We start from the raw sequence: 12,500 nt of genomic DNA, 5'->3' as shown, positions 1-12,500 counted from the left end.
CTGCTGTCATAATGGTGTTACATTGCACACCTCTCTCTTTTCTTCTGCTGCTCTCTGTCACTCTCCTTTCATGTCGCTCCTACTTTGTGTCATTTGTTTTCTTCTGCCTTCTCTCTTCTGTCAGTATCTCGCCTCACATCTTCCTCTCTATTCCTCTCTCCCTCTCTCTGCCTCCCTCACTCTCTCCCTCTCTGACTCTCTCTCTGTCTCTCTCTCTCCCTCTGTCTCTCTCTCCCTCCCTCTCTCTCTCAGTCCTCCCTCTGTCTGGGTTGAGAGGAGGCAGAGGTAGATGATGAAGGGGAATGGCTAGATGGATGGACAGACACAGAGCGCAGCTGTTGGATGTTCACACTCGTCTTTTTCGTCCTCTCCTCTGCTTCCTCCATTCCTCTGCAGCAGGCTTGGAAAATGCTCCCTTTAGAGCCATCCCAGTAGCGAGCCCAGGAGACTTACCTTAGCATCGTGTGTGTGTGTGTGTGTCTGTGTGTGTCTGTGTGTGTCTGTGTGTGTGTGTGTGTGTGTGTGTGTGTGTGTGTGTGTGTGTGTGTGTGTGTGTGTGTGTGTGTGTGTGTGTGTGTGTGTGTGTGTGTGTGTGTGTGTGTGTGACTGTCCAAGTATTTTTGGATAGTTTGTGTGTGTCTGTTCCTTTCCCTATACTCTCCAATTGTGACTGTATGTTGCTCTTGAAGCATTTGCTCTTTGTGAATGTATGAGTGTGTGTGTGTGTGTGTGTGTGTGTGTGTGTAAAGTTATGTGTGTGTATGAGTGTGTGTGGTACAGTGGAGTAGTATAACTCACTCAGCCTAGTGCTGGATGAGGTCAACACAGTGCGGAGTCCAGCCCTCAGTTCCTCTTGCAGCCGTCGCTTCCTCAGTTCCCCCTCACACTTCCCTCCATCTCTATCCTCCACTCTGTGTCTGGATGCCTGTCCATGCAGCTTCATGTCGAGGACTCCCAGTTCACATTTAGCATCTCTACTGATGTGTAGTAGAGTGGACGTTAGATTGTTTGTCTGCATATGGTAGTAGTTTTGAGCTGTGTCTTTGGCATGTCTGAGCTTAGCACTACTATCACAATGACCGTGTGGGCCTGAGTCGGTGTAGCTGTGGTTTTGGCGAGTGTGTCTGTGTGTCCACAGTGTGTGTGTTTGTGTGGGAAGGTGGTGGGTTGTGTGTCCTGTCAACTTCATCTTCATAAGAAGTTATTTTCAGTAAAGTTCCCTCACTCGTCAGAAAGCATAAAAATAAAGCTTCAGAAATGATGCCTTAAATCTTTATTTCAACAAATGCAGCCAGTTGGCCTGTGTGTGTCTGTGTGTGTCTGTGTGTGTCTGTGTGTGTCTGTGTGTGTGTTTGTGTGTGTGTGTGTGTGTCCTCTGGCCAGCATACTTAGTGTTCGTGTGAAATCCAGCAGAGCATATTTCACGCTGGATTGACCTCTGTGTGTGTGTATGTGTGTGTGTGTGTGTGCGTGTGTGTGCGTGTGTAATTACAGTGTGTGCAGCTCAGGCCACTGACCTGTGTGAGTGCCAACCTGACTGCCCCAGCCCTGTTTAAAATACACACGTTTGAGAACCACTGTTGTTTCACTCCAGCACCGTGGGACTACTGGAGATGGGAATAGGAAGTTTAGCTCTAGCCATAAGTGTGTGTTTGTGTGCGCGTGTGTGTGTGTGTTTGTGTATGTGTATGTCTTTAAACCCCATACCATAAACTGGTATGGGAAATGAATCATGCCAAAACTACAAGTGGTAAATATGGTCCACATCCCTGTGTAATTACAAGCTAACAATGAATGGGGCTCACTCGCAAACACACACAGGCACACACACACACACACACACAAACACACACATATGCTGTACACACACACATACACACGCGTATGGCTGGAGCAAAACTTCCTATTCACATGTCTCCAGTCCAACTTCAGTTCCACACACACACACACACACACACACACACACACACACACACACACACACACACACACACACACACGCAAACGAACATATGTAAACACCACACCGTGAGCTTGTGTGGTGCCCAAATGAAGAGTGTCCTGGCTTGAACTGGGTTGAACTACCCTGACGTTGGTCACAGAGCAGACTTCCTCTCCCACCCAACATACACTAACATATAGCCCTCTCTGTGTACATACCAAGGCCATAATTAGCATTATGTATATTGTATATTCATACAAACACATACATATTATATCATATTATATTATATATATAACATTATATATACTATATTATGTAGATATGTATGTTATGTGTATAAACCTGGTAATGGTTATGGTTATAGTTATTTAGCAGACGCCTTTTTCCAAAGCGACATATAAACATAATATATATATATTGTACACAGACACACATACACTCTCTTCTGTGCCAGGAATACCTTGACTGATAACTACTTCAAGTTTGACCCAGAAACAACTTTGATCTCATAATGATACAGAGAGTGACCTTTTAGTGAACGTGTGTGTGTGTCTGCGTTTCTGTGTGTATGTGTGTGCGTGTGTGTGTGTGTGTGTGAGTACTGAAGTCTGTTGCTTCAACAATGGCTTTTCCACATGCCCCCGCCCCCTTGTTAGGTCCCTGCTCTTTTAAATCTTTTATAATATGGCATGCTCTTCTCATTGACCGACAGTGTAGACACACACACACACACACACACACACACACACATAAATACAGACACAAACACCACAGACATCCACTTGCTGGTGTGTCCATTTAAGTTGAAAGGTTAGAAGCGACAGGACTAGGGGGACGTGTGAGGGTTTACAAGGCTAATGGAGGGTTCACCTGGGCTGCTGCTTACAGTAAGTGTGTGTTGTGCCGTGTGTGTGTGTGTGTGTGTGTGTGTGTGTGTGTCGTCTGTGTCTGTGTCTGTGTGTGATTTATTGGTGATTTATTGCTTAAGTCCAGCCATGTATTCCTGGAAAAACAGGAAGGGTTGAGACAAAGGCAGGAAGTCCACTCTGGGAAAGAAGAGCTGCCCAGTCTTTCCCCCGCCACCCAAACACACACACACACACACACATGCACACGCACATATACCTGTGTGTGTTTAGATGGTAATTCATGATAATTCAGTAGAGGTGTACATAAAGTAGATCCCATATGCCATATATCTGTATACATGTGTGTATGTTTGAGTGTTGTTTTGCTAAATACATCTTTGTATGTTGTGCACTGCCATCAGATGTGATTGTGTGTGTGTGTGTGTGTGAGTGTGTGTGTGTGAGTGTGTCTGCCTGTCTGCCCTTTTGTCTACTGTATGGTTATGTGGTAAGTTTGTGCACATATCTGCCTGTTAAGTGTATGTCTGTCAGTCCGTCTGTCAAAGGTCTCTCAGACCGTGTGTGTTTGTGTGTGTGTGTTTATAAGTGTGCACATGGTTGTGTGTGTGTGCGCGTGTGTGTAACGCGGTTTCCTGTGCTTCCTGCAGGGCTGTATGAGCTACTGGCCGTGTTGCCCTCTCAGCTGCAGCCGCATGTCCAGAGCCCGGAGGAGAGCTCCTTTCTCAGCACCATGTTCGGGGAGAAGAGCCTGCACTCGCTCGTCAAGGTCAGTCACCACAGAGACTGGGTGCTGTGGCGCTGGTTTGAGAGAGAGAGAGAAAGAGAGAGAGAGTGAGTGAGTGAGTGAGTGAGCAAGCCTTGTTCCAGGGTCAAATGGTATGATTAAGTGAGTTTCTATATATGTGTGTGTGTGTGTGTGTGTGTGTGTGTGTGTGTGTGTGTGTGTGTGTGTGTGTGTGTGTGTGTGTGTGTGTGTGTGTGTGTGTGTGTGTGTGTGTGTGTGTGTGTGTGTGTGTGTGTGTGTGTGTGTGTGTGTGTGTGTGTGTGTGTGTGTGTGTGTGTGTGTCGGGTGGGGTGGGGGGGTATATGTCTAGCCAGTAGAAAAATATTATTAGCTCAGTCAAAGAAAGGCACGCTTAATTTTCATTAATGTTCTGCTAGCCTGATCTGATTCAGTGTGTGTGTGTGTGTGTGTGTGTGTGTGTGTTTTGGTGTGACCATGTTTATGTCTGGGCTCCAGTCTCTCTCTCTCTCTCTGTCTTTCCCTCTCTATCACTATGGTAATGAAGATGATGATGTTGAGCCAGGATGGGAAGGAGAAACAGTGGGCCAACCAAGACAAATGAAACCTGATAGCAAGAAAATAAGATTATGCGTGTGTGTGTATGTATGTGCGTGTGCATATCAATGTGTTCGGAGGTGTTGTAACAGATACACCAGCTGCTGAGGACCAAGAGCAACAGTGGAGTATAGAGCCCTGAGGCTTCTGTTCACATGTTAGGGAAAGTGTGTGTCTATGTGTGTGTGTGTGTGTGTGTGTGTTTGTGTGCGTGCTTGCGCGCTTGCAGCATTGTCAGCTTCATGGTGCAGAGTTACTAGTGATAGTGTGAGGTCTGTTGTCATTGAGTAGGAAATCTTACTGGTCATATAGTTTTGTTGCCTTTGTTTACTTTTTCACTCACTGCCTGTGAAACATTGTGTAGGTTCTTCCCAGGGCTTAATTTATGTCGGAACGAGACAAATATTCCCAATATATACAGTAGTCCCAATATTGTTCATGTGTGCAGATTTTTTGATGGACAGACTGGGCTAGCGAAAAGCCCACATTTAAGAACAAATCACCCATGCACGCTTCTCGCCGACTCGACTATGGCTGAGTGCGGGCCAGGCCTTCAACACCAGATGTAGCCTACACTACTCCCATAGTCTATGGCAGGTAGTCCACCAACTAGTCCAGCAAGTGGCAGCATGCGTGTGTGTGTGTGTGTGTGAGTGTGAGTTTGATTAGTTTTGTAATAGAATACTAAGATGCAGTGGTATGAGTGTGTCCAGTGCGGTTGAGTCATGGGATTTATGAGTTCAGAACATTCCTGCACTTCAGAGGAAGAGAACACTCACCAGTGATGAAGAGAGAGAGAGAGAGAGTTAGTTATACTGAGGGAGAGAGAGAGAGTTATACTGAGGGAGAGAGAGAGAGAGTTATACTGAGGGAGAGAGAGAGTTCTACTGAGGGAGAGAGAGAGAGAGTTCTACTGAGGGAGAGAGAGAGAGACTGAGACTGAGGGAGAGAGATACAATTAGATGAGAAAGGTTCCAGGACAACTTGCTCTGCCAGCTCCAGACAGTTATTAGAGATGTTGCAAAACTCTCTGGCTTCCAGGCTTTATGGTGTTTTCATTCCCCCCTCCTTGTCACACTGTTTTTAAGAGATGCTTGTGAAAAGGCTGGCAGAAGGAAGCGGGCAGTTACACACAGCGAAGGTTGGTCAGATTTGGCACCATGCGCAGACTGCCACATTCCAGTCATGTCCACTCACTCGGACACGGACGAGCCAGATCAAAATAAAACGGAGCGTTGTCACCAGCTCACTGCTCTCCCGTCTTAACCAGTCTCAAGGGTAGAAGAGCTCTTAACCAGCGCTGCATTGCACCCACTGGTGAGGTACAATATGGCCATTTCTCTGCCCCTGTGTACTGTATGTGTGTGACCACAGTAATGCTCTCATGCACTCTCTTGCTCTCACTGTTCATGTCTGCATGTATTTGTGATAGTGGTGGGAGATTCTCTCATTCTGTAACCCCTCCCCCGTCTATACAATTCTCTTGCTCTCTCTCTCTCTCTATCTCTCTCTCTCTCTCTCTCTCTCTTGCTGTTTCACTCCTTTCCTCACTGTCTCTCTGTCTCTGCATATGTTTTGTGACAGTGATGTTATAGATTCCCTCTCTGTGTGTGTGTGTGTGTGTGTGTGTGTGTGTGTGTGTGTGTGTGTGTGTGTGTGTGTGTGCGTGCGTGCGTGCGTGCGTGCGTGCGTGCGTGCGTGCGTGCGTGCGTGCGTGCGTGCGTGCGTGCGTGCGTGCGTGCGTGCGTGCGTGCGTGCGTGCGTGCGTGCGTGCGTGCGTGCGTGCGTGCGTGCGTGCGTGCGTGCGTGCGTGCGTGCGTGCGTGTGTGTCGGCGGCTGATGTATGGCGTGTGGGAGGGTCGCCGGTGTAATCTGGTAACGCAGCAGCGCTACTGCAGGTGACTCACGCTCCATTAAACAAGAGCGATGGCGGAGCTGCTCCCTCTCCCGCTCCCCTCTGGGCCCAGCCGGGGGAGGTGACACCCAAACACGCTCATTTCTCTTCCCCCCTCCTCCTCCTCCTCCTCCTCCTCCTCCTCCTCCCCTTCGTCTCGTAGCGTTTTTCTCCCCCCTCTCCCGGTTTCCTCCCGTCTTCTCTGCAGACGGAGATAGGCCCGGCCCGGCCTGGGCTTGGTCCTCTGATCCGGGGCTGCCTCTCGGAAGGGTGGCCCACAGGGCTGTGTTTGCTTAACTGAAAAACATGTGTCCCAGTGAGAAAACAATGTGATTCCGAAGAGTTTGTCAGGTGTTCACGGCGGGGGAGATCAATAAATCTGTGGAGGCAGCAGACCCAGACAGCATGATCGATAAGGGCCACTGGGCCAGAGTCATTTCACTTGTTAGGTTGATGATTCATTTTCTTCCTGAAACGTTGCCTGAAATCCAAGACATCCTGCCAGTCACCATGTCCAAAATGTCCCTTTTGGGATGAATCGGTCTCTCTGTCAGTCACATAATATGGCCTGTTATGAACGTAGCACCACATGACGGGCGGTGGTAGAGTAGTGCTGGGCTGGGCTGGCCTGAAAGTTGTCGGTTCAATTCCTGGTTTCCACCGTTGTGCCCTTGAGCAAGGCGCTTAACCCCAAGCTGCTCTGGGACTGATGGAATCCCTGGTGATGGAATTGACATATGAAGTCACTGGGTGTCTTCTAAATGAAAACGCTAAATGTAATGCAACAATAGCAACAACATGCATGCATGCAGCAGCAAGGTATTTTATTGTATCCCACATACCATCCCTAGGTTCCACTTTGACCAAGGTCAGGTGGTGTGGCAGAGCCCTGTGTTTCTGATGACCATGTGGCCGTGGCACTACCCTGCCAAATGAAGTGTTAATCAGTGGCATGAATCCCACCCAGGCTCTCCACGCATGGGGCCATACAGTATGTTGGGACCATATGTGTGGTTTAGATAAGGGGCCCAGTGGAGCCAGAGAGGCAGCTTTGCTTCATATAGGCAGCTTTGCTGCTACTGAGCCAGTGCAACAGGTCCAGAGCACAGGGGGCAGCAGCAGAGTGGACACAGCAGAATCTGCTGCCCAGATGGCTCCCATCATACACCGTTTCCATTCCATATCCCACTGACTCCTGCATGCTGGGGACCTGCACATACAGGAAACGGGTGTGTGTGGGTGGGTGTGTGGTGTGTGAGAGAGAGGGAGTGCCATCCACATGACGTGTGCGTTACCTGTGGAGAAGTTGACGTGTATTTGACATTTGACAAGAGAGAGGCCGTGATCATGGGAGACGTCGGCGAGAGGTCTAATCATGACAAAAACATACAAGTCTGTTACTGTACACACTTGATATAAGAAACACATTTCACTTGGACTCTTTCTAAACACATGTGGTGTGAAAACGGGCAGAATATTTTCATAGCGTGTGTAATATAAAATGACCAATTCACTGGAATCCAAACAGAAACTCCAGTTTAAGTACTAAAAGTGTGTGTGTGTGTGTGTGTGTACGTAGGCCCTGAACAAGGCCTACGTGACCAATCTGGCCATGTAGTGGTATTCTTGGAAATAATGCTGATATCTTGACTGAATGCACAGATACGTGCAGTACCTGACTCATTCTATGTTTGGGATTAAGCTCATATTTGACCATGATTTATTGTCATTGTACATTTTGGGTTTCCTTAGAGGAAACTGGGCCAGTGAAGAACTGTGACTTTAAAGCTAAGAAAACACTGGGAAAATGTTTAATGTTGAACTGCACATTCTCTTCCTCTCTCGCTCACACACACACACACACACACACACACACACACACACACACAGGCACAGACACCGGAGACACACAGATAGACAAGGGGAAATAAGAGGTGGTCTCACCTTACAGAAAACACACACACATGCACGCAATGCTAAAACTAATATGGCTAACGTCAGTGACACGTCCATGGTAATGACCCTTTCCTAAATCTCTCTTCTCTTCTCTTCTCTTCTCTTCTCTCTCTCTCTCTCTCTCTCTCTCTCTCTCTCTCTCTCTCTCACACACACACACACTCACACTCACACTCACACACACACACACACACACACACACACACACACACACACACAGACACACACACACACACTCACACAGACGTCTTAATAAAATGTCTGCCGTCACTGGAGTAGATCGTGAAACAGAAGGAGCGTGTGGCGGAGAGAAGAGCATCTTAATCTGACAGGTGAAACAGTCCCTCTGAACACATGGAAAGCATCAACACACACACGTGGCACTGCCACACACACACACACACACACACACACACACACAGACAACGGGACAGTGAGCGCATTCAGAGAGGAGAATAAGTGGATCCACGGTGAGCGGATGAGATGAGACAGAGCTGTGGAGGAAGAGAGGAGAGAAAGGGATGAATGAAGAAGAGATGTGGAGATGTGGACTTAAAGCAGAGGCCTTTCGTCTAGGTCAGCTGTGACTTCTCTCTCTCTCTCTCACACACACACACACACACACACACACACACACACACACACAGAACATTGTTTTTACGTAGGTGAATTTGTACATGCACATATTTTCCTATGCAGTCCCCTTCTCTCTCTCTGAGACACACACACACTCACACACACACACACCCACGCACACAGCATTGATTCCATGTCATGAGTGTATGAAGTTAAGTATGTACTTCTCAGCCAAACGAAAGTTCCTCTTTGTAACCTTTACTTTGAGATGGACACACACACACACACACAAATTCACACACACAGAGGACAGGGGATGTGTCAGCACTTTGGCCACTTTTGAAAGCCTCTCCCTCCGTCAATTTAAGTGGAGTTATCCTAAAGTCTAGCGGCGCACTGTTCCCCTGCCAAGACATCACTCCTGAGGCAACCACAGGAAATATAATACAAATTCCAATTTCCACCTGCACCAGGTGTAGGCCACACTTTCTCACACACACACACACACACACACACACACACACACACATACTGACCCATATGCATGCACTCATACATACACACAGACACAGACACAGACACACATACACACACACACACACACACACACACACACACACATACGCTTATTATCCATGGTTACAGTGAGTGTAAACTCTATCCTTTAGTCACAGAACAACTATTTTTATGCCCTGGCGAAGGAGTAATATATGTGAGTGTAGCATTCTAAAGCACACTTCAAGTGTAAAGAATGCGATTTTGTTACTTGTTGGGACTGAATTGGTCTTCTGCGGTATGTGTTTGCTCATTACCCCTCAAGTAGACTTATGGGCTCACATTGTGCGGAGCTTGGTGATTAATATTCAGGAAAAGTGAAATGTGATAGTGGGGAAAAATATGTTTAAAATCTGGTTGTTCATCTTGAAGCCTTTATTTGGTCTTGCTATCTTTTTGTCTAGCTATCAGCTCTCTCTTACTGTTACTTAGCTGTCCATCTCTCTCCCTTTCTGTCACATTACATGGACATGCATACAGTACACACACACACACACACACACACACTCTCTGTGGCTCCCTGGTCTCTGAGCCCTGCCCCTGGCTCAATGCAATAAAAGTCCGATCTGCTGTGATGCTGGCCTCTGATGCGGGGATACGCTCGTAAGCCTGCTCCCTCCCCTGGGCTCGGCTGGTGCTGCCTGCGGTTAGTGTGCCGTAGACCTCAGCCCCCCTGAGCACTGTGTTTATTATCCCACCCCCTCCGGGAGGATCAGGGAGGTTGAAGAGGGAGACTACACCTGCAAACTATAAATGACCCCCGTACCCCCCCACCCCTTTGGACAGTTGCCACCAAGGCTCTGTACTCCTTGTCACCATAGTAGGTGATGAAGTGCTGCTATAACACATGTTATAACACCAGCTTAGTGTTATTAATGCTTTATTACACAGCTGCTGTAGTTAGAACTGTCCCTAAGGTATGTGCTGCTCAGTGAATTGTGAACTTATTGCTTTTCTAATAATGGCTTCGATGTTTAAAGTGGGAGGGTGTGTATATGGAGGAAATGAGAGTAGAGGATGCTGAGTCCTCATAGCAGAGAGGCAGTATATCACCATAGTGGTCTATGGAGCTGGGTTGGACCCTACACTCTCTATGGTGTTTGCTTGAGGTGGATGCATGCACTGTACAGTATGTGTGTGTTATGCTCTGTCAGGAAATAAGAACAAGAAGTCTGCACACCAGAATATGCTCGTCAGTTTTTTTTGGTAAATCACCAGGTGGAACGTTTCGGGCCCTATGAAGGGTTGTCTGGTGAAGGGCTAGGGCCCGAAACGTTACATGTGCTGATTTACCATAAAAAAAAACTGACGAGCATTTTCTGGTGTGCGGACTTCTTGTTCTTTTTCCTGACATACGCTTGTCTGTCCAGCACCCATTTTGCATCGCTTTTGGCTGTGCGGGCAGTACGCTTGAACTCTTTTGTGTGTTATGCTGTGTCCCACTAAATTAAGTTCTGTGTGTGGTCAAAGAGAGAAAAACACACACACACACACACACACACGCACGCACACGCACACACACATACACTTACACACACTCACACAGGAGTGGCATGCCTGAGTGAGAGTGGCTTTAGCTGTCCCCTGTGGAACTCCCCCCAGCTCATCTGCACCCAGCTACATCCACCTCTGACCCCCACAAGTGCAGGATCACAAAGTTTCACGTTCTCCTCGCCCGCCCAGCCTGTCTGGGGTCGGTTCTTATTGCCTGGGTTAATGGTGGAGGTCAAAGAGGAGACTGGAGGAGCTGATCTCCAGTCTGCCAAGACGAGCGCAGGCCTGGGGGAAGTGAGCCAGGCGGCCATTTTGGCTCCCCACATTCCCCGCTGTTGTTTACAATCCGGTAGCTTCCATAAATCACATGAATTAGCCACTTTAATAAAGACCACATGGTGCAGTAAAGCACTGGCGTGTTTCTGCCTTTATGAGTCATGAAACGGGATATTAGCTACACAAATGCTAAAGAGAGACAAGGTGCTCCCGTGTGTGTGTGTGTGTGTGTGTGTGTGTGTGAGAGAGAGTGTGTGTGTGTGTGTGTGTGCGCGCACTCTCGTTACTCGAGGTCCTCAATCTCTGTCTCTCTCCTCTCGTTTAAGAAATCCATCCATTGCTCTAATGATGCTGCTGGAAGGCTGCCCTGGTTTTGGTGGATGTGCCCAAGGTCACCGCTCTGCTCTCTCTTCTCTCTCGGCTCTCCCTCCCACCGCTCCTGTCTGATTTCTCCTCCCTCCATTCCTCTCTCTCTCTCTCTCTCTCTCTCTCTCTCTCTCTCTCTCTCTCTCTCTCTCTCTCTCTCTCTCTCTCTCTCTCTCTCTCTCTCCCTGCCCCAGGAACTCATCTCTCCTAATCGCTCATTCAGCCCTCTGCTCTCATCAGAGATCCTGCATTCTGTCTGAGCGGCGAGCGCTTTGAACTTGTCCATCGTCAGATGCAGTGTGGAAGTGGTGGAGGCTTATACCGGCATATACACAGTGTTCACTTTTAAAGTGAATCAAGTGATGCTGCAATGCCTGTGTTAAAAGGTCCTGTGCACATACGTGTGTGTGTGTGTGCGTGTGCGTGTGCGTGTGTGTGTGTGTGTGTGTGTGCGTCTGTGCGTGTGGTGACAGGCCCCAAACTGGGCTTGTGAAATCTCTCTCAGTCACCTCTTTATGACAGGTTGATAAATTCTATACCTAATGAGCTACGACGCACACTTTCCATCCATGTGAGTAGACACACACACACACACACACACACACACACACACACACACACACACACACACACACACACACACACACTCACACACACATGCACCCAGAGACTGGCCTCTCATTGCTTCTGGGTAAACAATGAACTCTGTCTACCCTACATGTCATCTGTCTGCCACTTAGCATTTAGCCTGCAAGTGCTCTGTGTGTGTGTGTGTGTGTGTGTGTGTGTGTGTGTGTGTGTGTGTGTGTGTGTGTGTGTGTGTGTGTGTGTGTGTGTGATGAGGTGTACTGTTGGAGTTATTGGGTCTGATCGGTTCCCCGGGTTCCGACACCTGATCCGTCCGGTCAGGTCCGATGGAACCGGAAGAGTTGCAGAGGTTAGAGCCATTTTTACTCCTATTTTTATAGCACAGACATAAACCAGGCAGACATACACACACAGTCACACATGTACACACACACCCTTGTGCAGTTACTCACTCACAACAGAAACACTATCCACCTCTGTGATCTCCATTTCACCCTTCATCAGTCTTCCTCTCCGTCTCTCTCCCCCTCTCTTTATTCCCCTCTCCTGCTCTTTTAGTATCCCTCCCTCCCACCCTCTTTCAGACTTTCTTTCTATCCCCCTTTTTCTTGCATATAGTTTTATTATGATAACGTTTGTTCC

At 47.9% G+C, this 12,500-nt stretch overlaps 1 protein-coding gene across 2 annotated transcripts in view; it reads left to right on the top strand.

Moving 5' to 3' along the window:
- mpp7a (MAGUK p55 scaffold protein 7a) overlaps positions 1-12,500 on the top strand; it is a 127,156-nt gene that overhangs the window by 40,264 nt on the left and 74,392 nt on the right. For both annotated transcript variants that reach the window (XM_062521079.1, XM_062521080.1), the window contains exon 4: positions 3,462-3,580. In XM_062521079.1, the coding sequence (XP_062377063.1) occupies positions 3,462-3,580 (119 nt within the window). The remainder of the gene's footprint in view (positions 1-3,461; positions 3,581-12,500) is intronic.

The sequence above is a fragment of the Sardina pilchardus genome, chromosome 19 (assembly GCF_963854185.1).
Source record: "Sardina pilchardus chromosome 19, fSarPil1.1, whole genome shotgun sequence".
Lineage (NCBI taxonomy): Eukaryota > Metazoa > Chordata > Actinopteri > Clupeiformes > Clupeidae > Sardina > Sardina pilchardus.
Note: the sequence above shows the minus strand (reverse complement) of the source record. Positions and strands in the feature narration are given on the sequence as shown.